The following is a 23,056-nucleotide window of genomic DNA, read 5'->3' as shown; positions in this document are numbered from 1 at the left end:
GTCGAATCAAATATCAACAACTTCTTTTCTTCTTCTTCTTCTTCGACAATAACAATAACAACAACAATACTCGAAGAAGGAATCATTTAGTTGTTGTAGTAAACTGTGGGCCATTTGTCCTGCTTCTCCATTGTTAATTTAGGTTACTTATGTTCTTCATATCGACTTGACTCCATAAAGAGGTGGAGCAAATCCATTCTTCGTATGGAGCAGTCACCAGGGCTGATTGTTACTCTATCGTTCTTCTTCTTTTTGAGATTCCAAATTGAAGTTAATGCAGGAAACTGACTCCAACTTAAAATCTATGTATGATGACAAAGACGACTTTTGTCTGAATCCGATAAACGAAGCATCTGTCCTTACTTAGTCAACCTACAAAGTAGACCAGGAAGAGAACCTACAAAAGAAGAGAGGAGAGGGGATGGTGGAATGCAGACTCAGCCCCAACCAACCACAGTCAAGTGGCAGAGATGAGACACGAACAGGCAATAAGGGACTCTCAATAAGAGTTAAGTAATGAAAGATGATGACTGCAGAATCAAAGTTGCAGAATGAATTAATGCCCTGTGACTCAGCCACATTAATCTTCTGCGTTGGCTTTGCATGAATCAATCAACAATAATATCATGTAGCGATTTCTCACCTCACTCTCCCATCTCTTCACTTTACACCAGCCTCGATTCATCAGCAATTGTAAAGCCATGCTTGCTGTTTATTGCAATCGGCGGAGTAAGTAAACAGCACTACTCCCCTATTAATTTGACCAAACAACCTCGTATTACTAGTACATGTAGCTCCTCTGATACAATCTCTCCTTCATGTCTGATTTGGTCGATGGAAGGATCTTGAATCCATGCCTGCTTCTTGACCTTTGTGCTGTTCTGATCGTTTAGTAGTTTCTTTGGAGCAAGGGGAAAACAAAGAAAGGATTCATCCGTGCTTCTCGCCGTGCGGACCTCATGAGAATTAAAGCGCATAACCTTGGGACGAATGCCTCGTTGCAGGTGCGACTACTATTTCTAAGATAGTAGAAGCAGACGAAGAAGATGGTTTGACCGACAGAATCTCATCCGTGAGGGTGATGATGACTTGCTTGCATCTGAAACAGCAAGTTGCGGTCGCGAAACATAGGATCATGAGCTTCTAGCTTCGGCCCATAAGCTGTCACTCCATGGCGTGGTTGCACGAATTGGCTCCCCTGTGCTAATGAGCTTGGCAGTGCGGTTGCTTCGTTGGGTCGATTTGAATCGAGGATCGACGAGAACGAGACCGACGGAGGAGGAGCTGAAGCCGAGCTTGATGACCGAGACGGCAAGGGAGGCTCGTTTTCCGGCAAATTGGCGGTGGTGATGTCATGGATGCTGGACCTCCTCTTATCTTTGCCACCTGAATTGAGTCTGATGAAGTACTTCTGTGCATGACTGGCCACCTGAGTGGGGTTTCTGGTGATCACAAAGTTCCGAGATATGTTTCTCCAGTCTCCTTTGCCATGCTTTTGAAGCCCAAGCAGAAATCTCCTGCGAAAATGATACAAACGACAGGCTAAGATGCACTGCAACTACCACCAAGATCAGATTTTTAGCAGGTAGAATTCACAGATGAACGAAGGACTTGGATGTTCCAGCAGTCGATTCCAACGTCGATTGTGTAAAAGATGGAGAGGAGGACGCGCTCGGATGACTTACTTGTGCTCGTCTTCGGTCCACGGGACTCCCTTCTTCCTCTCTTGATCCGGTGCTCGCGGCCCTGACCTCTTACCGGCGACGCAGTAAGGGTGCTTCAACGCTTCGAGGCCGTAGTTGCTCTCCCACTCCACTGTAAAGGGAGGGTCGTAGCCAGGGCACGGGATTCTTCCGGCTTCTATCTCGCTCACGTCGTCCAGTAGATCCCGGTAATGGCTCTCCACGTCGCTCGGGGTCTTGCCGGGAATAGACGCCGCCACCTTTAGCCAGCGGTCAGGGGTGTCCTTGTCGAACGTCGCCAGGGCGTACTCGAAGCGCTTGTTCTCTTCGGGGGTCCAGCGGCCGGTTCCCACGCCGCCCCCGCTCCACCACTCGCCAGGGAACGACCTCGAGCTGGGGTAACACGGCATCGTCGCCGGAGGTAGGACTTCCATCGACGATCTTGCCATGATCCCGTAAATGTCGCCCGCCCTTCCCGCGAACTCAAGCTACTGAAACCTGAGCTCGATTCTACTGGAGACAGAATAGAGTAGAATCGGAGCGATCTCGATGACGGAAATCGATCGACAGAGCGTGGAGATTCCGGGTAAGATTGGCAAACCCATCTATAAGTGTGGAACTCGAAACCTCGTGCAGGTCAATTGAGTAAGAATCGGAGCAAGAGGAAGCCAATACGAGGAAGAAAAGAATAAGATGGAGAGGCAAAGATGGGGCCTTTCATCGCTTTCGCTGCCGTCGGGTGGGAGGAAGAGCTGAAGGAGGAAGAAGAGAGGGGAGGAGGGAGAAATGGATCTATAAGCGGATCGATTCCTTCTTCCGACGTCTCGAATTGGTTTCCTTTAGCCACTGTCGCGTGAGATCTGAAAGCGAGGTGGGAAAACCACCCACGGTGGGGGTGTGATTGGCTTTTGGTGGACTTTGTGGTCGCTCGACGCGTTCAGGTCTCTTCTGTTTCTCTGGTGAGATATTCGATTGGGTAATATATTACTTAATAAAATGATATAGATCTTATGTTATTTAATATAATAAAAATACATCTTTATTTTTCTTTTTATTTTAAAATAAAATCTCATTTGTTTCTAAACACAACAACACAGCAATCTTCGCATCCAACATTAATATCTCTTTTTTTTATTCTTTTTCAAGAAACGTTTTCATTTTTAAAATTTTCAAATGACATCTTTTTTTTTCTAATACCTAAAATATTCCTAATAATCTATCTTTTTTTTTCTTTTTTTTTTCTATGGATCGATCCATAGATATCATTTTTTAATATTTTGATCAATACTATTTCATCTAAAAGTTTAAATCAATTGACATGATATGATATATTGACTTTTTAGAATGTGCTCTATAGTTTTGGGCCTTAAACAAAGGTGGGCTGAACTAAGCCCATCCATCCCTCTATTCGTCTGATGAATTGGGAGACCCAAAAACTTAGGAGACAAAAGACTTAATTTTGAGTCATTTATAATTAGTTTCAAAATGCAGTTTTTATTTAAGCTAAAGTTTAGATTAAAATAAATCATTTAAAACAAAATAAAGTCTTTTTATGATAAAATAAGAAAACCCTTGAGAAATAATTGTGAAAATAAACATTAGAAGAACAAATTTAAATGATTTCGAAAAGGACCGCAAGACTTTAAGTAGTAGGCCAGCTATGCAGACTAAGCAACACGGGGATCTTGGGGCAGGGTCTCAGACCTTGTCAATCGCCCAATGACACCTTCAAGGTCAGTAAGAAATGACGAAGGGAAGACTTCTCTCTTAAGCACCTCAAGAGCCTTCCCTCTCCCCGAATCTACTCGATGTGGGACTAAAGCCTCATCAATTTTTTTACCGGCTCAACTGTGGTAAGAAATATGAGATATCCTTGTTGTCGGTGAACTAATGTGCCATGGTCGATGAGTCAGCATGGCTTGGTCCATAGGTCAATGTCGGGAGTTTACGATCGATTGGGCAAAGCGCTGAGGGTGGCTTCATCCGCAAGTCGGGATGTCGACGTCGTCTAAGGGGAAGCGCTTCACGATCGGGGCACTAGCGTCGTCTTCGGGGAAGGCGTCTCTCGATCAAGGCAGTCGCACTTCCGAGGGCAGTAGCGCTCCTGCATAGAAAGCCCTCGTTAGGTTGTTTCCGATTTTGGCCCCTCGATAACTAAGTTAGTGGTTGATTCTCCTTTTTCCTTTTTCTTTTTTCCTCTCCTGGTCAGATACCGATTAGAGGCTTTTATACTACTATGCGAGGACTGACCATACGCATGTTTGTAGCGGTGATCGATCCCCGAGGTGCGAGATGGTACCTTTGTGCAGTCGTCATCCCGGAATGTGCGGAACGGCATTAGGCGACGCCGTCCCGAGCTTTCCGGGATGGGACATACCGAGGGGTGCCTCGGCATGGCTTCTGACTTGGCGCGTGGGGGTCCCCCCTCGTGTTCGAAGTGGTAGGGGCACGAGTGGTGACGTGGATGGAGTCCAAAATATACCCTATAACTTCCCTACCACCCCCCCCCCCCCCCCCTTGCCGAGGCGTGCCATAGGGTCCTTGCAGGAGGGCGAGGGGCACGCCTAGCTTGTAGGAGTGTTGCGTATGGATCAATCACTTACGAGGGATGACCGGGCTAATTTGTTGTGGGGCTGCTTGGCTAGCCATGCTTCACAATTCAGGCGGAGACTGAACCTGCTGGCCAAGCGACCAACCTCGGGCCTAGGTTTGGGACTGACAAATCGCTGGTCGAGAGACCGAAATGCGTGACTCGGGCAAAGACTGAACTTGTTGGTCGAGCGATTGACCTCGAGCCCAAGTTTGGGACTGACGAGTTGTTGGTCAGGGGACCGAACCATGCAACTTGGGCAAAGACTGAACCTATTGGCCGGGCGACTAACCTCAGGCTCAGGTTTGGGATTGACGAGTCGTTGTCCAGGGGATCGAACTACACGACTCGGGCAAAGATTGAACCTGTTGGTCGAGCAATTGACCTCGGGCCCAGGTTTGGGACTGATGAGTCGCTGGTCAGGGGATCAAACTACGTGACTCGGGCAAAGACTGAATATGTTGGCAGAGTGATTGACCTCGGGCTCAGGTTTGGGACTGACGAATCGCTGGTCGAGGGATCGAACTGCGTGACTCAAGCAAAGATTGAACCTGTTGGCCAAATGATTGACCTCGGGCCTAGGTTTGGGACTAACGAGTTGCTGGTCAAGGGACCGAACCATGCAACTCGAGCAAAGACTAAATCTATTGGCCGGGTGACTGACCTCGGGCTCAGGTTTGGGACTGACAAGTCGCTGGTTGGGAGACCGAACTATGCGACTTGGGCAAAGACTGAACCTGTTAGTCGAGCGATTGACCTCGGGCCTAGGTTTGGGACTGACGAGTCACTGGTCGAGGGATCGAACTGCGCGACTCGGGCAAAGACTAAACCTGTTGGCCAAGTGATTGACCTTGGGCCCAGGTTTGGGACTGACAAGTCACTAGCCGGGGGACCAAACTGTGTAACTCGGGTTAAGACTGAACCCATTGGCCGAGCGATTGACTTCGGGCCCAGGTTTGGGACTGACGAGTTGTTGGTCGGGGGATCAAACTGCATGACTCCGGCAAAGACTAAACCTATTGGCCGAGCAATTGACCTTAGTCCTAAGTTTGGGACTGACAAGTCGCTGGTCGAGGATCGAACTGCGTGACTCGGGCAACGACTGAACCTGTTGGTTGAGCGATTGACATTGGGCCCAAGTTTGGGGCTGATAAGTTGCTGGTTAGGGGACTGAACTGCGCGACTTGGGTTAAGACTGAACCCGTTGGCTGATCGATTGACCTTGGGCCCAGGTTTGGGACTGATGAGTTGCTGGTCGGGGGATCGAACTATGCGACTTGGGTAAAGACTGAACCTGTTGGCCGAGCGATTGACCTCGGGCCTAGGTTTGGGACTAACGAGTCGTTAGTCGGGGAACTGAACTACGCAACTCGAGCAAAGACTGAACTTGTTGGCCTAGTGATTGACCTTGGGCCCAGGTTTAGGACTGATGAGTCGCTAGTTAGGGGATCGTACTGCATGACTCGGGTTAAGACTGAACCCGTTGGTTGATCGATTGACCTTGGGCCCAGGTTTGGGATTGACGAGTCGCTGGTCGGGAGACCAAACTGCGCGACTCGGGCAAAGACTGAATATGTTGGCCAAGCGATTAACCTCAGGCCCAGGTTTGGGACTGACGAGTCACTGGTCAGGGGATGGAAATGCGTGACTCGGGCAAAGATTGAACCTATTGGTCGAGCGATTGACCTCGAGCCCAAGTTTGGGACTAATAAGTCACTGGTCAGGGGACCGAACTGCGTGACTCGGGCAAAGACTAAACCTATTGGGCGAGCGATTCACCTTGGGCCCAAGTTTGGGACTGATGAGTCACTAGTCGGGGGATCGAACTGTGCGACTCGGGCAAAGACTGAACCTGTTGGCCGAGTAATTGACCTCAGGCCTAGGTTTGGGACTAGCGAGTCGTTGGCTGGGGGACCAAACTACGTAACTCGGGTTAAGACTAAACCTGTTGGCCGAGCGATTGACCTCGGTCCTAGGTTTGGGACTGATGAGTCATTGGTCGGGAGACCGAACTGCATGACTCAGGCAAAGACTGAACATATTGGCCGAGTGATTGACCTTGGGCCCAGGTTTGGGACTAACGAGTCACTGGTCGGGGACCGAACTGCACACCTTAGGCAAAGACTGAAGCGTCGTATCGAAACACGCGTATGATAGCATGCATGTGTGTCCATGTGATCGATGCAGGTCTTGGCGGGAAACTTCCTGTCTTGGTGGGAAACTTCCTATCACGAGTGGCTTTCAGTGGGAGATTTCTTGTCACGAGTGGATTTTGGCGGGAGATTTCTTGTCATGAGTAGATTCTGGTAGGAGCTTTCAAGACTGGGGAATCCAGGGGTATCCAGGGAGTTATGGTGCCACATCTTTAAATGCTATGATCATCTCTTCCCTCGGGGAGCCCAAATGTCGCCTCAAGGTGGATTCGTCCCTCCTTTATAAGTTCCCCCTGGAGCAGTCGCCGCAACGTTGTGTAGTCTTCTATTCCTTGCCTCGGCTTCTTCCTCCTAACCTTGAGGTTAGGATGTCTCCATTTTCCTCTTCTTCTTTAGCGTCTTCGTCTTCTTCTTCTTCTTTAAGTCGATCGAATCGGTCGACTGCTGGGGCATGTGAGTCATCCTCTAGGAGCACAAGGGTAGAGGTTATCAGTTTATCCTTGGGCAACGTGCCCTTGGGAGTCACGAAGGCCTCTACTGCCCTTGAATTAATGCACTCGTGGCATGACGTGGACTCAGTGGTGACCGAGGAACTTTTGGGTCCGATTCGGGATTGCTACTACATCCCGAGTGGTTATGGGCTTTATGCCCATGACTTGATCAGCGATCGTATGATCCATTTCCCGACGGGTTTGGGCTGACCGTGGATGCCCTCGAGGCAGGACTATGGTTTCCGTTGAATCATGTTATCGAGGAATGCCTTCGTAAGTGGGGGATTTCGCCGTCTCAGATAGCGTCGAACTCTTGGCGCTATATGGTAGCTTTTCTCGGGGAGTGTTGGGTTATCGGGGAATGGGAATTGAGCCGACCCGGACACTCTTCCTGGCATGCTTCCATTTGTGCAAGGGGTGAGAATGGTATCACATGACCGCCCGTGGCAGGTTCAAAATCAACGGTGCTCCTTCCAACAACAAGGGTCGGAAAAGTCGCTATTTTTTTATGAGGTGTAGTCGGGGGTGGGGTTTCAACATTGGATGGACTTCCCGAACCATCAACAATGTTCCTCCATTTCTTTCTGATATAGGGACTACGGTCGTCAATCGTTTGAGGGGGATTCTGTCCTCCTCTTGAGCAATTAGGGGAATGACCGAGGAGTGGCTGGTCAAGGCAGGGCTAAGCTCAACCATTAGGGGTACGATCATTCTTATGTCATGGATCGTTTACTTTGTCACAGGTGCATCCAACTGACTAGCCCCCTTTTTTTTTGTAGAGATGGTGAACCTCTAGTCGCCAAAAGGGATGCCTCATGCCAAGGTTGTCGCGCCACCGTCTCGGGATGGTGAGGGTTCCGGCCCAGAGATGCCTCGAAGAAGGGCACGCCAAGGAAGAAGTCGGGATCTCTGGAGGTAGGTCACCCAAAGAAGAGGGCGAAAATGGAGACTCGAAAGGTGTAAGATAGCTCGGTGACTCGTGAAAGGGCTGCCCCGGGGTCGTCCGAAGCAGGTCGACAAGCACGAGGGGAAAAGAGGTGGTCGGTTCGTCCGGTGGCGGCTCCTTGAGGAAACCCTCGACCCACCCGAAGTCAATGTGGGACTTGTGTCACATTCGACCTCACGCCGAAGGCGAGCCATTCCAGTCCCTAAGCATGGTCGACCTCCCGATGGGGGAGCTGTGGGCTCCCTACGCCTCACGGTGGGCGACCCTCAAGGCCGATAGTTGGATCTGGGCTGACGGGTCGGTCACTCAAGAGTTCAATCGGGGGGCGCTCCATCCAGTGCTGGTGAAGGAGCTCTACTATTCCTCCTCTATGGTGCTGATGGACCGGGCAGCCAGATCCCTTGTCTGGGTAAGTAGAGGCGTTCCTCTCTCATTTGGCTTTCCCTTCTGGTCACAGATCCTAATGTTATCTTCATGCAGGGCCAACACTACACTATGGCACTGATCGACCACGTGTATGACGTCGGCAAGGTGATTGAGCATCTATCGGATGCCAATTCCGATCTTCATCGAGAGGTCAAAGAACTGAAGAGCGGACCTGGCTCGGAAACCATCCCTGTGGCCGAGCTATGTGCCTCATACCTAGAGGAAGAGGTGAACCGTTTGAAGGCCGAGCTGAAGGAAAATCGAGCCCGCATTCGAACACTCGATGATGAGCTACTGACCCTCTCCCGAGACGTCGAGTCTGCCCGGTCTGCCTCTTGGGCCGTTGAGGAGGCTCTAAAGGAGGAGCGCCTCAGGTTGCCAGGAAGGATCAAAGGAGTGATCGCTGAGTATAAGAAGTCTCTTGGGTTCGAGCATGGTCTGTAGAGGTCGGGGTGGGTGACGTACGAGTTCGGATATCAGGTCACCTTCGCTCACTTCCATGCGAGGTATCCGGACCTAGAGCTAGAGCCGGACCCGTTCACCAAACTGCTGGAGGATCAAAGCATCTTAACTCTTTACTTTCATGGGTAAAATCTTTTCAAGTTTGCTGCATTCCAAGTCCTTAGCAGGGGACTCCCCCCCATGGTCTCGAAGCAGTAAGTTCCTTCTCGGACCATGTCATAGACCCGGTAGGGGCCTTCCCAATTTAGTGCGAGCTTCCCTCTTGCTCGGGTTGAGTCGCTCACTTCAGTCTTTCAAAGGACGAGGTCTTTGACCTTGATCGGTCAAGGGCGAACCTTACGGTTGTAAAGTCGGGCTGTAGCTTTCTTATAGACCAGGGTGCGTAGGTGTGCCTCGGCCCTTTTCTCTTCGAGGAGGTCTAGGTTAGCCTTGAGTCCCTCCTCGAAGTTGTTTTGCTCGAAGGTGGCGGTGCACAAGGTCAGGAATACCACCTCGGGCGGAAGGACTGCTTTGGTTCCAAATGCCAAGCTGAACGGGGATTCCCCCGAGGGGGACTTGGGGCTCGTTCGCAGCACCCACAGGACACTAGAGAGTTTGTCCACCCAGGCCCCGAGTGTGCCCGAGACCCTCTTCTTGAGTCCTTCTAGGATTGCCCGATTCATCACTTCGGCTTGGTCGTTGGTTTGTGCTAGTCATAAGTGCCCAGCAAGCCAATCACGTGAGTGATGACATGTGTGACTTGATACAGAATCTTTTTGCTTATTATATTTTGGCATATATCACTTTATAACTATTGCATATATACATATATATATATATATATATATATTGTGATGTCCTTGGATTTGTGCAATGGGAATCGGGTCATGATGAGATCACGATAATGAGATCGATTCACCTTTAAACATAGATCCTAAATAATTCCGGTCACATGTTACTCGAGAGGGACATCGTGATAACCGGACAGACTGGTGTGCTATATACCTGTCCATATGATGGATGCAACTGGTCTTATAACTGCTCGTGTAGGGACACTAGGGATACAGTACAAGTGCTCATTGGAGAATGAGTTCACTGATTGATCCGCTTACGGAATGTTGGATGGTTGATGATGCCTTATTGTCAAACAACAATTCCGTAGTCCTAGTGGTATATCTGGTCCTTAGACTAGAGACACCAAGGATGTCCTGTATGAGTGCTCCACTCTTTGATACCAGACTTATAGATTTGGTTGTCCCAGATCTAGTACAGTTGGTTATTAGGAGTGATAGTCGACCTTACGAGGGCTATTGAGTGTCGATAGAGGATCATCCACTCTCGACGTCATGAGAGGAATATCTCATGTGTTTTTGCTCAGACAAATCCCTGGCCAGGGTCATTCGGGTTGAGAGAGAAAGAGTTCTCCGGGAAAATCCGATTAGAGTGAGACTCAAGTAGAAACCGTATGGGTCTGACAACACCATGCTCGATATACAATCTCTGAGATATTAGATGGATGAGGGACTATAAATACATGGTAACTGAGGACAGATAGGTCTAATGGATTGGATTCCCCTGTATCGTCTGGGGACTATGGCGTAGTGGCCTAGTATGTCTGTAGTCGATGAGTCAAGTGAATTATTACAAAGATAATAATTCACTGAGTTAGAAGGAGTTTTGACAGGTATGACTCACGGCCAGCTCGATATTGGGCCTAGAGGGTCACACACATATGGTAGGCATTGCGATGAGTAGAGGTTCGGATATGAGATATCCGATGGAGCCCTTGTTTTATTGGATATCCAATAAGCCCCTGAATTATTGGATCCCATGGACGAGATCCAATAAGAGCCCATGAAAGATTATTGGATAGAGATCCACTAATCTAAAAGGCTTGGGTTATTGGATGCAAATCCAATACTCACTAAAGGAGGATCCATTAGGGTTTGATAGAGGACCTCTATAAATAGGAGGGATTCAGAGCCTCATAGGCTAGAGCCTTTGCTTGCCTCTCCTATTCTCCTTCCCTTCTTCACCTCAGAGCAGGCCTGGAGTTTTGAGGAGCATCATCGCAGCCCTGCTGTGTGGATCACCGCTAGAGAGAAGAACACTTGACCTCCTTCACCCTCTCCTAAAAATCTGTAAGGAAATTGGGATATACGATCTCCCTAGGTAACACAATCTACTCTATACGCAGTTTTAAGTTTCGCGGATTTTGTGCACCGTCTCGGCCTCAAGCAGCGCGAGATAGCGTAGGAGGGGTTGAGAGAAAGCTCTTTGGTACAACTTTCTGCTAATCTTACAATACCAAGCCTAGGTTTGCCTCAATCATTGTGTGGCCGTCGGGTCGTCTACTTGTGTCCCGTCCTTCTTGAACCGGAGGATTTCCTCCATCTAGCTTGGCGAGACCTCGGTCCTGGCGATGTCGTGGGTCGACACTATCAGGGCCATGAGGAATTCAGGTGACGGGGCTCCTCTCAGGTCATGAGCAGAGGCTAGTTTAGCCAAGGCATCAGCTCGCACATTCTGCACCCGAGGTATCCTTGTAACCGAGAGGCGATTGAAGTGGTGAGCAAGTCGTCTTATTCCGCCCATTACAACGCCATGGTTGGGTCTCGGGCTTCATAGCTTCCGTTGACATGTCCTGCCACCAGTTGAGAGTTGCTGAAGGTCTCGAGGTCGTCCACATGCATTTCCAGGGCGAGGCACGGTCCGTGGAGTAACGCCTCATACTTGACTTCGTTGTTGGTGGCCCTGAATCGTAGCTGAAGTGATCGTTCATTGGTTTCTCTGGTCGAGCTCTTGGGATGCATATGGCCCCTGCTCCCTCAATGGTCGTCGACCCGTCCACATGCATGGTCCACGTGCGCTCGCTGTGTCCCTATTCAACAGCATGATCCTTGGGGGTTAGTTCAGAGATGAAGTCGGCCAATACTAGAGCTTTTATGGTCGTCCTGGGGGCGTATTGGATATCGAACTCACTTAGCTTGACTGACTAGTATAGCATCCAACCTGATACATCAAACTTCGAGAGGATTTATTGTAGGGGTTGGTCGGTTATCACATTGATTGTGTGGGCTTAGTGTTAGGATCGAGAGCACTAAGAGGGGGGGGGGGTGAATTAGTGCAGCGGAAATCTTTAAGCGATTAAAAACGAAAGCTGCGTTCGTTCAATAAAAGCGACTTCGATGTAAAAGCCGATTCTAAGATAACTTAAGATTAAGCGCAGTTTACGTCTAAACGCAGTTTGCGTCTAAACGCAGTTTGCGTCTAAACTCAGTTTACGTCTAAACTCAATTTACGTCTAAACTCCGTTTACGTCTAAACGCAGTTTGCGTCTAAACGCAGTTTTACGTCTAAACGTAGTTTACGTCTAACTGCAGTTTTACGTCTAAACGTAATTTTACGTCTAAACGCAGTTTTGCATCTAAACGCAGTTTTGCGTCTAAACGCAGTTTTACGTCTAAACGTAGTTTTACGTCTAAACGCAGATTCTGAACTTTGAAAAGCATTTTATGAATGCGCAGAAAGCAGTTTGCAGTTATGAATGGAATCAACACGTAAACGTAAACTGTAATGTAATGATCGTACGTAAAACGTCGATTTACGTCTAAACGCAGATTCGGAAAGATCTGAACTTAGAAGCTTATTTGTAAAAGCACAGAAGACAGTTTGCAGTTATAAATAGAATCAGAATGTAAGCGTAAACTGTAATGTAAAGATCGTACGAAAACACCGATTTACGTCTGAATGCAGATTCGGAAAAATCAGAACTTAGAGACTTGTTCGTAAAAGCGCAGAGGGCAGTAGCTATGTAGGAGGTTTGCAGTAATGATAAAGTGCTCAAAGTAAAAGCAAACCAGAGATTTAGAGTGGTTCGGTCAGTCTTGACCTACTCCACTTTTGGCTTCCTCCACCGACGAGGTCACCGATGTCAATTAGAGGCCTTCCTTCAATAGGCGAAGGCCAACTGCCCTTTTACAGTTTCACTCCTTTTGACGGGCTCAGGAGACAACCCTTACAGAACCTTTCTCTCCTCTCTTTACAACTCAAGACTTGAAGAACAGAGGGAGGAGAACTTTAGGCCTTAACCACAATTTTGAGCTCTAAGAATCACAGAAAAGATCAAGATTTCGGTTCTGTCTCTTACTCTTTCTGTGCTGAATGGGTGGGATATTTATATGCCCCAACCCAGTTCAAATTTGGAGCTCAAAACCATCAAATCCCGGAATTCCGGGATCAAGCGATTGCACCTCCTGACTGGAGAGGTTGCACCGCCTAGCAGAGCTCGGAGACTGAGCCCAGGCGGTTGCACCTCTTTGTCAGGGGCGGTTGCACCGCCTGAGTCTGGCTCGGAGATTGAGCCCCAAGCGGTGCCACCTCCTGACTGAGGCGGTTGCACCTCTCTGCCAAAGCTCGAAGACCGAGCTCAGGCGGTGCTACCTCTCTGTCAGGGAGGTTGCACCGCCCAGTCTAGCTCGAAGACTGAGCTCAGGCGGTTGCACCTCCTAGCTGGGGCGGTTGCACCGCCCAGTCTCGCTGGAAGACTTAGCCCAGGCGGTGCCACCTCCTGGCCTAGGCGGTTGCACCTCCTGGTGCAATCAGGGTCCGAATGGTTAGCTCCATTCGGCCCAATTTCAATCTTTTCAAGGGCCCAATTGCCCCAAGATTAAGCTAATGGGATCACCTCCCATTTTCCAACTTAATCAACATGCTAACTACGATTAAATCTAAGACAATTTCTGCAGCTTTGCTCCGATGCGTCAATCGCTTCTTCCGGCGAGTTTTCGGCGAACTTCCGTCGATCATCCGATGAACCCTCGGTGATCCTCCTGCGGACTTCCGGCAAACTCTTGGACTTGCGACGATCCACTTGGCGAGTTCCGACGAGCTTCGCTTGGCAAGCTTCTGGACTTCTCGGATCTGTTCCCGCAGAACATCCGACGACCGTCCGAACTTCCGTCAAACTCTCGAACTCCCAACGTGATCATGAACTTGACTCCGGCGCAACTCCTGCTGCTTGTCTAACTTTCATCGTAGTTAATCCTGCACATTTAAAACAAAACTTCGATCGAGACAATTAATCCTAGGCAATTAACCAAGTTGTCCGACATGTCATTGGTCCCTCGACGCTTCGTCCGATTCTTCGACGCATCGTCCTCTCCTGCAGCCTATTTCCCAATCGGCCAGTTGACTCCGCAACTCCGATATCCTTGGCACAATACCCGCTCTTCTTGGCCCGATGCCCGAGTCCACGGCCCGAAGCCTTCTGTCGATACGTCGACCGATCCACCGGCCCGACGTCCAATCTTCTGACATGTTCCTTCGGCACAACATGATTTTCCTGCTTTAATTGTCTCATCCAGATCGAAGCATCCTGCGTCACTCAAGACGCAGATTAAATCATAAACATATATCAAGTAGTTTCATCATCAAAATACGAGATTCAACAATCTCCCCCTTTTTTTATGATGGCAACCACTTGATGACGGAGTTAAACTTAACTCCCGGAGTTTAAACAAACTCCCCCTATCAATATGTCATATTGATAGAACCTTGAATTCAAACTGAATTCAAGTCATTGCAATATATATCATGAATACTTGCAACACGTCAACATGAACATATGCATAAACTTATGCATCACATGTCATGTCATCAACATACTTTCATCAACATACTTCTCCCCCTTTGTCATCAACAAAAAGGAGAAGTATCATAATCAATCGTTTGTGATATAGATTAAACTCATTGCATGAAAAACATAGTATCAAGTTTTATCATCATGCAATCTTGGAGCTAGAAGATTTAGTAAGTGGTACATCATGCTTAGAACATTCATGCTATCAAGTTTTAGATATGCAAGTTTTATAGCATATAAGATAGTACTTTTGGTAATGTTTAAGATAGCAAGTTCTACATCATGCAAGCTAGCAAATTAGAGATGTTCAAGAAGGCAACTCTTGCTTCTTGAAAATTTTGCTCACTTTGCTAGATGCACAAGTTAGCATTTTTGCCTCTTGAGATAGGCAAGATAGCACATTTGCTTCTTTTGAGATAGCAACTTTTTGCTTCTCTTTAGACCAACAAGCTAGCAATTTTTATGATATACAAGTTTCACAATATATAAGCTAGCAAAAATTTCGAAAGCAAATGCAAGATAGCTTTCTTGTGTAAGCTCATGATTCTTGCTTCCTATTGCAATGTGCAAATTGCAAGTTTTGCTTCTTGAGATATTCAAGATAGTGATGTTCAAGAAGACAATTTTTCTTCTTGAAATAAGCAAGTTAGCAATCTTTGCTACTTAAGATAGGCAAGCTAGCAATCAAGTTTTTGCATCTTCTTGACTTGTACAAGCTAGCTATCTCCCCCTTTGTCATTGTAAAAAAAGAAAGAGAAAATACAGTTTTGTAGTTCTTTTTTCCTTTTACAACGATTTCAAAATAATGACAAAGGATGAATAATCAAGTTATGAATGTCAAGACAATTTTTCATCATGAATATTTTATCATTACATGCATCATTATCATAAGTTAAAGTATTACATGCATGATATCATATCACCATTCATAATTACATTAATATTTCAATATAACAATTTCTTCTCAAAATGTGTAACTTGGCACTCATAGCATTTTAAATCATGATTTACATCATATCACATCATAATTAGAAAGCACAAGTATTGCATGCATAATTGCACATCATAAATATTTCATATCATGATGGTATCAATTTTGTCAAATTATATCCTACCATGCATGATCAAAACTTCTCCCCATTTTATCATTGAAAACAAGAAGAAAGTAGGGGGAAGAGCATAAAAGTGTTAAATATTTCAATCATTTCAAGGCATTTACATCATAGATCAAGTCATGATTCGTGATTCATCATAAAGCAAGTTAGTTTTCAATCATCACATAAGGCATTTAAGGAATTTTTGAAACATAGGAGAATAATTAATTTAAGCATACAATGTTTCAATCCAATTCAAGTTATGAATATCAATGCTTTCATATTGAGTATCAATTCATGAATACCACAATATATTATTTATGACTTCAATTTTGCAAGATCAAGATTATGATTTAGATAAAACTTATTCAAATCAAATCATTAACTTGAAATTCATAATCAAGTCATTAAAATTAATTTCGAGATTCATAAAATATCATGAAATCATTAATCTCGATCAGATGGGAAAAGCATTTTTTAAGAGATTCTTTTTCATCTAAGCATGCCTTAGTCTTTATATGCCAAATTAAGATAAGCATGAAGGTTCAAGACATAAGGCAAAGAAATCTTGTATTATGAAATATATGATATCAAGGCTCATGATTCATTCGAAAAGATATAGTACAAAGAGCAACTAGAAACATTCTTATCAAGATCACATTTTAAAATATTCCAAGTTTCAAGATATGAATATGACACTTCATTGAATTGCATTTCATTTGAAGAACTCCTTTTTGATAAATGCAGGGAGTATAATGAACGATCTTGATTTATAAAGAGCTTCATGTTATAATTATCAAGATCATGATTTTAATAATTATTCTTTTTAGCAAAGAATCACAAAAGCACTTTATTTTTGCATAAGAAATATCATTGTATTATGATTTATAAATTCTTTTTCTGCACATGAATCATAGGAGATATGAACGTGAAACAAATCTTTATAAGCAAAAACACTATCATTCATATTTCAAGATGGAATTTATAAGCAGGAATCATTTCATCAAATCCATTTTAGAAAAATATTTTTCATAAGTGTATAAGAAAATCCGATTGTTAGGATACCAATTGTTAAGTGAATCCAAAAATGAAATTAACACTTTCATATATTCAAACATGATTTTTGCTATAGATCTTGAAATTAAATCATGAAGATCAAACAAGCTCATGATCATGGATAACTTAAAATCTCATGCATAAAATTGTTAATCATTGTATCATAACCATTTAATATTACATCTTTATGCATTACTTTAAATTAAACGTGATTTCATTCAACAATGTTAATCAAATATGATACACATTATTACTTCTTAACCATGATTTCTCAATCAAAATCATTTTGTTTGTTTATCATAAAATATGCAATATTATCATTTTCGAAATTACTAGCATGATCATAATTTTTGTATTTTTTATTTTTAAACATGTAATTTTCAAGAAAATTAATTCTAAACTAAAAAAGACACTACATCATGAAAGCATCAAGTAATTTCAAAATAAACCAAAGGCATTTTGATTACCTCAATGTTGTAGGCTGTTAAGGAATAGTTTGCCGCCTTGCTTTTGTTGACTTTCTCGTCTTCGGAGGAGCTCGATTCATCCCAATTTTTGTTCTTCTTCTTGCGTTTAAAGCAAGTAGTTCCATTCTTTTTGCTTTTTAATTTTCGTTTCATTTGTAGTTTAAGTTCACCATCACTTGAGCTTATGCTCGAGTGGTCTTCAAATGTTCTGTCCCAAATCCTTCCTGTTCTTTGGAATGTTGGTTTGTTCATCATTGTCCTCATCACTTGAGTCATCGCTCAAGTGGCATTCATTTGTCCAGAGTTCCAAATCCTTCCTGTTTTTTGGAAGGTGATTGTGTTCAACATGTTCATCATGTGCATTGTGCACCATTTCATATGTCATCAATGAACCAATTAGTTCTTCAAGTGGTAAGTTGTTTAGATTTTTAGCTTCTTGTATTGTAGTTACTTTTGAATCCCACTTTTTAGAAAGAGAACGTAAAATCTTGTTTACGAGTTCAAAATTCGAAAAATATTTTCCAAGAGCTCTTAAACTATTGACGACATCCGTGAAACGGGTGTACATGTCGCCTATAGTCTCGCTTGGTTGCATTCGAAAAAGCTCAAAATCATGCAATAAAAAATTAACTTTCGAGTCTTTGATTCTACTAGTTCCCTCATGCGTGATTTCAAGTGTTCACCAAATGTCAAAAGCCGTTTCGCACAAAGAAACCCGATTGAACTCATTTTTGTCCAAAGCGCAAAATAAGGCATTCATAGCCTTTGCGTTTAAAGAAAAATACTTCTTCTCTAAATCCGACCATTCGTTCATCGGTTTAGAGGGAAGTTGAAAACCGTTTTCAACGATATTCCATAAATCCAGATTTAGAGAAATCAAGAAAACTCTCATTCGAGTTTTCCAATAAGTGTAGTCCAATCCGTTAAAGAACGGTGGACGAAAGACCGAAAAGCCCTCTTGAAGAGTCATTTCTCTCGGGTGTAAATCCGAAATGAGAAATACCCCGCTCTGATACCAATTGTTAGGATCGAGAGCACTAAGAGGGGGGGGGTGAATTAGTGCAGCGGAAATCTTTAAGCGATTAAAAACGAAAGCTGCGTTCGTTCAATAAAAGCGACTTCAATGTAAAAGCCGATTCTAAGATAACTTAAGATTAAGCGCAGTTTACGTCTAAACGCAGTTTGCGTCTAAACGCTATTTGCGTCTAAACTCAGTTTGCGTCTAAACTCAATTTACGTCTAAACTCCATTTACGTCTAAACGCAGTTTTATGTCTAAACGCAGTTTTACGTCTAAACGCAATTTACGTCTAAACGCAGTTTTACGTCTAAACGTAGTTTTACGTCTAAACGTAGTTTGACGTCTAAACGCAGTTTTACGTCTAAACGCAGTTTTGCGTCTAAACATAGTTTTACGTCTAAACGCAGATTCTGAACTTTGAAAAGCGTTTTATGAATGCGCAGAAAGCAGTTTGCAGTTATGAATGGAATCAACACGTAAACGTAAACTGCAATGTAATGATCGTACGTAAAATGTCGATTTACGTCTAAACGCAGATTCGGAAAGATCTGAACTTAGAAGCTTATTTGTAAAAGCGCAGAGGGCAGTAGCTATGTAGGAGGTTTGCAGTAATGATAAAGTGCTCAAAGTAAAAGCAAACCAGAGATTTAGAGTGGTTCGGTCAGTCTTGACCTACTCCACTTTTGGCTTCCTCCACCGACGAGGTCACTGATGTCAACTAGAGGCCTTCCTTCAATAGGCGAAGGCCAACTGCCCTTTTACAGTTTCACTCCTTTTGACGGGCTCAGGAGACAACCCTTACAGAACCTTTCTCTCCTCTCTTTACAACTCAAGACTTGAAGAACAGAGGGAGGAGAACTTTAGGCCTTAACCACAATTTTGAGCTCTAAGAATCACAGAAAAGATCAAGATTTTGGTGTTTGTCTCTTACTCTTTCTGTGCTGAATGGGTGGGGTATTTATAGGCCCCAACCCAGTTCAAATTTGGAGCTCAAAACCATCAAATCCCGGAATTCCGGGATCAGGCGGTTGCACCTCCTGACTGGAGAGGTTGCACCGCCTGGCAGAGCTCGGAGACTGAGCCCAGGCGGTTGCACCTCTCTGTCAGGGGCGGTTGCACCGCCTGAGTCTAGCTCGGAGACTGAGCCCCAGGCGGTGCCACCTCCTGACTGAGGCGGTTGCACCTCTCTACCAAAGCTCGAAGACCGAGCTCAGGCGGTGCTACCTCTCTGTCAGGGAGGTTGCACCGCCCAGTCTAGCTCGAAGACTAAGCTCAGGCGGTTGCACCTCCTGGCTGGGGTGGTTGCACCGCCCAGTCTCGCTGGGAGACTTAGCCCAGGCGATGCCACCTCCTGGCCTAGGCGGTTGCACCTCCTGGTGCAATCAGGGTCCGAATGGTTAGCTCCATTCGGCCCAATTTCAATCTTTTTAGGGGCCCAATTGCCCCAAGATTAAGCTAATGGGATCACCTCTCATTTTCCAACTTAATCAACGTGCTAACTACGATTAAATCTAAGACAATTTCTGCAGCTTTGCTCCGATGCGTCAATCACTTCTTCCGGTGATTTTCCGGCGAACTTCCGTCGATCATCCGATGAACCCTCGGTGATCCTCCTGCGGACTTCCGGCAAACTCCTGGACTTGCGACGATCCACTTGGCGAGTTCCGACAAGCTTCGCTTGGCAAGCTTCTGGACTTCTCGGATCTGTTCCCGCAGAACCTCCGACGACCGTCCGAACTTCCGTCGAACTCTCGAACTCCCAACGTGATCATGAACTTGACTCCAGCGCAACTCCTGCTGCTTGTCTAACTTTCATCATAGTTAATCCTGCACATTTAAAACAAAACTTCGATCGAGACAATTAATCCTAGGAAATTAACCAAGTTGTCCGACATGTCATTGGTCCCTCGACGCTTCGTCCGATTCTTCGGCGCATCGTCCTCTCCTGCAGCCTATTGCCCAATCGGCCAGTTGACTCCGCAACTCCGATATCCTTGGCACAATACCCGCTCTTCTTGGCCCGATGCCCGAGTCCACGGCCCGAAGCCTTCTGTCGATACGTCGACCGATCCACCGGCCCGACGTCCAATCTTCTGACATGTTCCTTCGGCACAACATGATTTTCCTGCTTTAATTGTCTCATCCTGATCGAAGCATCCTGCGTCACTCAAGACGCAGATTAAATCATAAACATATATCAAGTAGTTTCATCATCAAAATACGAGATTCAACACTTAGAAGTACGGTCACAACTTTCGAGCCGTCTTTATCAGTGCAAGGATCAGTCTCTCGATCGGGGGGTATCGTACCTTGGGTCTGATGAGAACGTGGCTGACATAATGGACAGGTTACTATGCCGATGACACCTCTCGGGTTAACACCGAGCTGACCACCCATTCCGAGGTCGTCAGGTAGAGACCGAGGACTTCGCTCGGCTCTGGTGATGCAAGTCGGGGTAGTAGAGCGAGATGCGCCTTGAGTGTTTGGAAGGCCCCCTCGCATTCTTGGTTCCATGTGAAGGTGTCGGTTTGTCGGAGTGCTTGAAAGAAGGGGAGGTACTTGTCTCCTGATCATGATACAAACCTACTGAGTGCTGCCAGCCTCCTGGCGAGGCGTTGTACTTCCTTAATAGAGCATGGAGGCTGCATCTCTATTATGGCCCGAACCTTCTCTGGATTTGCATCTATTCCTCTCTAGTGGATGACGAACCCAAGGAATTTTCCCGAACGGACCCCGAAGACACACTTTGATGGATTTAGGTGAATATTGAATCGCTTGAGGGTCCTGAAAGTCTCCACTAGATTGGCTAGGTTTGTGCTTGCCGACTTGCTTTTTACGATCATATCGTCGATGTACACCTCCATTTTTCTCCCGAGTTGTTGTTTGAACAACTCATTGACCATTCTTTGATATGTTGCCCTAGCGTTCTTCAGATCGAAGGGTATTACTTTATAGCAATATACTCTCATATCGGTATTGAAGGCGGTGTGCTCCTAGTCTTGCGGTGCCATTTGGATCTAGTTATATCCCGAGAACGCGTCCATGAACGTTAGAAGTTCGTACCCTGCTATGGCATCCACCAGCTAATCTACTTTCGAGAGTGTATAGCAATCTTTGGGGTATGCTCCCATTGTGTTTCTTAACAAGGACTACATTTGACAACCACCGGGGGTATTTCACCTTGGTTATGAATCCAGCCTCTCTAAGGTGATCTACCTCATTACTGATTGCCTTCTATCGATCGGGAGTGAACTTCCTTGGCTTCTACTTCACCGGCCGAGCCTCGGGGTGGATGTTCAGGTGGTGCTGGGTCACTCCCGGGTCGATCCCTAGCATGTCTTTTGAGGACCATGCGAACACATCAGCATTTCTCTTCAGGAAGTCGATGAGCTGGAGCTGGTTTGCTTCTAGGAGTGTCGTCTCAACTTTCATGGTCATGTCGAGTCGGTCCCTCTTCAAGTGTACCTTAGCGAGTTATTCAGGGAGCTCTAGGTGCATAGGTGTCCTAGCTTCCTCACAGGGATCCGAGGCTTGATGAGGTTATGACTTCTCCGGAAGAGTGACCGCTGTAAGGTAGCACCGCCTTGATTCTCTTGGATCGCTTCGGGATTCCCCGACCCCTGCTAAAGTCAAAAATTTGATGGCCCGGTGGTAAGTGGAAACCACTGCTTTCAGTTTGTTGAGTGTCGAGCGACCGAGGATGACGTTGTAGGTCGAGGGCAGGTCGACTACCATGAAGGTAGTCATTGTCGTCTTGGCTCTCGGTTCTTCCCCGATGGTAATGGGGAGGTTGGTGGTTCCGAGCGGGGAGATGGAATCTCTCGTGAATCCGGTGAGCGCCAACGCCATGGGAGTGAGGTCCTCATTAGTTAGGCCGAGTTTCTTGAAAGCGTCAAGGTACAGCACGTCGGCAGAGCTCCCGGTGTTGACCATCACTCTCTTTACCCGGGTGTCGACGATCCGGATGGCGATCACCAAAGTGTTGTCATGGTGGGAGCATTTGACCTCCTCGGTTCCAAAGGTGATTTTGGTCTCGAACTCGGGTCTAGGGTGTTTTTCCACTATGCTGCAGGCGTAGGCCTTCCTTGCCGTCGAGCTATTGTCGCCAGTCGTCGATCCATCAGTAATGACATTGATTTGTTTCTCGACTGGACCCCTGGGACGCTGTCATGGACAAAGTTCTAAACATGATGTTTAATGTAATACTTATGTATATCCGTGTCTTTCTGTTTGTTCATGATTTGCACTACATGTAGAGAAACGGTTGAAGGCTTAACAGCCCCATATTAGTTAGGTTTGGTGGCCTTCTTAGGCTTGTAAATAAAGGTTATATCATGTTGATACTTGTAAGAGATATTTGGGCTGTAATGGATCATTTTGACCCTTTGTTATGCAACCGTTTAGAGCTTGTAAAGTCTGTTTGTAAATTGCAATGTCTATGAAGTGTTTTCGGAAATGTTTGCTTATGAATCCCGAGTGACGCACTTTCTCTAACTCATTTTCTCTTTTATAGGTCCTAAGAGACCATGAGAGGTTTCAGGGAGGCTGGCCTTTGCGGACGGACACACAAGAGTGTCGCACGACTTAGGCAAAATCAGCTATGTTCATGATAGATGGTATCAAAGTGGGACAAGCACTCGTAGAAACACTTGACATGCAAATGTGGGGGACCTAGCTGGGCTGCGTTGAGGGCAGTCAGCACACACGTGACCGTTTAGGGGAAAACGAGCATGGAGATATAGGGAAAAAGAGTCACTCGGAGGAGCGGGCATATGAGATTGGCATTCAGAGGAATGGCCAACCCTTCGTGCAAGAGGCACCACGAAAACAAGCAAGCTTGGAAGAATGCGAAGCGCACAAAGGTTGGGAAGGCTGAGTTCAAGCTATGGCTCGACGTTGACAACTATACTTGATAGTACTCAAGACAAGCGAGGTGCTTAGTAAAGGATGGGACCATGCAAGGTAGAATGAGTTACACAGCAACCGAAAGAGTTATGCAAAGCTCATGGAGGTAAGGAGAATTGCTAACTCAAAGAATTCGATACTCAT

General features: G+C 45.9%; 2 protein-coding genes across 2 annotated transcripts; both read right to left on the bottom strand.

Annotated features, from left to right (window-relative positions):
* Positions 1-514: 514 nt before the first annotated feature.
* On the bottom strand, positions 515-2,603 carry LOC135624355 (transcription factor DIVARICATA-like). The gene is made up of 2 exons (XM_065127867.1): positions 1,686-2,603; positions 515-1,517 (listed from the first exon to the last, which is right to left on the bottom strand). Exons 1-2 carry the CDS (start codon positions 2,129-2,131, stop codon positions 1,067-1,069), a joined length of 897 nt encoding a protein of 298 aa, XP_064983939.1. The 5' UTR covers positions 2,132-2,603; the 3' UTR covers positions 515-1,066.
* A 6,470-nt stretch (positions 2,604-9,073) lies between these two features.
* On the bottom strand, positions 9,074-9,412 carry LOC135626024 (uncharacterized). Its single transcript, XM_065131212.1, has one exon. It carries the CDS (start codon positions 9,410-9,412, stop codon positions 9,074-9,076), a length of 339 nt encoding a protein of 112 aa, XP_064987284.1.
* Positions 9,413-23,056: the final 13,644 nt, after the last annotated feature.

Source organism: Musa acuminata, chromosome BXJ2-10 (genome assembly GCF_036884655.1).
Source record: "Musa acuminata AAA Group cultivar baxijiao chromosome BXJ2-10, Cavendish_Baxijiao_AAA, whole genome shotgun sequence".
NCBI lineage: Eukaryota > Viridiplantae > Streptophyta > Magnoliopsida > Zingiberales > Musaceae > Musa > Musa acuminata.
This window is presented reverse-complemented; position numbering and strand designations above follow the sequence as displayed.

Bases quoted from the DNA above. Each gene is read 5' to 3' on its own strand.
- LOC135626024 (XM_065131212.1), bottom strand. From the start codon at position 9,412: ATGAATCGGGCAATCCTAGAAGGACTCAAGAAGAGGGTCTCGGGCACA.
- LOC135624355 (XM_065127867.1), bottom strand. From the start codon at position 2,131: ATGGCAAGATCGTCGATGGAAGTCCTACCTCCGGCGACGATGCCGTGT. The intron at 1,518-1,685 runs GTAAGTCATCCG...TCATTTTCGCAG, and splicing joins TGGACCGAAGACGAGCACAA to GAGATTTCTGCTTGGGCTTC.